The sequence below is a fragment of the Protobothrops mucrosquamatus genome, unplaced genomic scaffold, assembly GCF_001527695.2.
Source record: "Protobothrops mucrosquamatus isolate PMUCROS unplaced genomic scaffold, P.Mucros_1.0 scaffold3813, whole genome shotgun sequence".
NCBI lineage: Eukaryota > Metazoa > Chordata > Lepidosauria > Squamata > Viperidae > Protobothrops > Protobothrops mucrosquamatus.
Window position 1 is genome coordinate 50,353 of NW_015389765.1, and position 2,303 is coordinate 52,655.

The 2,303-nt window shown below is 46.2% G+C and overlaps 1 protein-coding gene across 1 annotated transcript; it reads right to left on the minus strand.

The window, feature by feature from the left end:
- On the minus strand, positions 1-572 carry LOC107298235 (alpha-1D adrenergic receptor; the record flags this gene model as incomplete). Its single annotated transcript, XM_015827612.1, has 1 exon — positions 1-572. A coding segment is annotated over one exon (572 nt), but the record flags the coding sequence as incomplete, so codon positions are not given.
- Between the last annotated feature and the right edge of the window lie 1,731 nt (positions 573-2,303).

Here is a 2,303-nt window from a genome sequence, read left to right on the forward strand (position 1 = left end):
TCAAATATCCGTCTCTTTGAGCCCACAAGACTCCGAGTCGGTCAGGTCGTCGTACAGGTGGTAGTCGATGCATTCCAAGAACTCATTGGGGATGCCGATGGACACCGACTCCACCTCCGTTTTGAAGGAGGCCGCCATGCCGCCTCTGAGGGAGCTGCCGCGCATTTTGTGGGAGAGGCTGTTCATTTTCTCTTTCAGCTGGACGGTGGGCCTGCGGAACGGAGAGAATATCCTCCACCGCTTCAAGTTCAGAGCCTTCCTCCTGCTCGGTCGTTCCAAGCTGTGGGAGTTCAATATGAAGGAGCCGTTGAGGGTGGAGATCTTGGAACGGGGCTCCCTCTCCGAGTCTCGGCTAGAGCCGTTGACGGAGGCCCCTCGCCAAGGGTTGTCATAAACCCTCCAGATGGGCCTCCTCCGACGACACTGGCACTTCAGCAGGCGGATGAACGCTCTTTTGAACTCTTTGCTGGAGCAGGGGTAGATGATGGGGTTCACGCAGCTGTTGAAGTAGCCCAGCCAGAAGATAATCTTGAAGGCCATTCCCGAGGGCTTCAGGGAAGGGAAGAAGGAACCTGAAAACAAGATGGAAGAAGACTTGAGAAAGGGTCTTGCTAGGACAAAGCAGAAGCTCCATACCTTTCATGGACAGGAGCTGGGGTTCAGCTGTGGGAAGCTTTGTATCAAAATATAGTTTATTCTTTATGTTCTCTCCACCTCCCCTTCAACGTGAACAGAATCCACCAGAGACTGAGAATGAGCATCTTTGCTAGATAATTGACAACCGAGCTGAAACTAAGTTAATCAAGTTAAAAAGAGCCAATGTGAGAAATCTTTTGCTTAAACTTCCTTAAGCCTCCAAATAAGTTACCCAGATTTAATCCACATATCAAAGGAGAAGGTCTGTAAACAGAAATAGAGTTAATTAAACAGAGCTGCTTGTTCACAAGATAATAAGTATCATGGATGACATGTACCTACACACACCCATGCCCCTCAAATATTACTCTAGAGGTAGGCAACCTCGGCTCTTTTATGACTCGTGGACTTCAACTCCCAGAATTCCTGAGCCAGCATGGCTCAGCTTGGAAACCTCCCCCTTTCCCCTCAGCATGGCTGGCTCAGGAATTCTGGGAGTTGAAGTCCACGAGTCATAAAAGAGCCGAGGTTGCCTACCCCTGCGGCCTAGAATCAGCACGTGTACATTTCCACAATCAGGACAAGCTCCCCTATAAAACAGTGTCTCTGTACCCCATTTTCTCTGTAGCTGCCCCCAAGGCAAGCTGCCCCTCTTTGCTTTTGGGAATAAATAATTCTCCTTTCCTCAAAGCTGTCTGGATTTCCTTTTTATTTATTGTTGGGCAATCCTGCTTTGAGTTGGACCCCCAAATTGGACCCCCAGATTATTCTGACAATACACAACTGCAACAGCAGTGAAGTTTTGCTGGTCAGAAGGCTGCAAAATTGACTACGTGGTCCTGGGACACCGCGACCGTCTTAAAAAAAAGAAAAGAAAACCCAGAAAGTCCAGTTGTCTCTTGAAAAAAGCACCTTTGGGGTTGTCACGGAAAGTTTGGGATGCTGAGTTTGGACCCATTTTACAATATTTCTCGCGACGGTTCTTAAGCGAATCCCTGCAGCTGTGAAATTTGCTTCACTCCTTGCAGACAGCTGGTCATCTGCCTTCTTTTAGAGAGTCGTTGAGTGGAGGATTACCTGTATCCTCAGGGTCACCTGAGCGGTGCAAATTTATTTTATAAGTCGTTCCAGATTTCTATCTAAAATGATCCAAAGTGTAACGCTGCTCTCTTCCAGCAGGGGGCGCCCTTGCCCTCTTCCAAGCTGCAAGGCTATTGCCCTGAGGAATTCTAAGAATAACTTTCTGAGTCAGCCTGAATGCCTTTTAATTTTAGATGAATCATGACTCTTGCGTGACTGTATTGTTAATTCATATAATGGGTACAAAGCCGGCGCTAGCGAGGTATCGGAGCTAAATCCGAGTGTCAAAGAGGCTTGAAAGGGATCGGTTGTTGTTAGAGGCCCGAAAGCTTCGAAATCTCAAAAGCGAGAAGGGGAAACAGGTGCTCATCCCCATAATACTTTTTATTATTTTTATTATTTCATGTTAAAGTTCTAGAACGCAGTACGGGGAGTTGAAATCTATCCATCTGAAAGAAGCCAAGATTGAGAAACATTGATTTAGGGATGCAACTTACTTATAGGCTTCATCAATAGGTAGTGAATAGAATAGAATAGAATAGAAATAAGAATGGAATAGAATGCAGAATAGAATAGAATAGAATAGA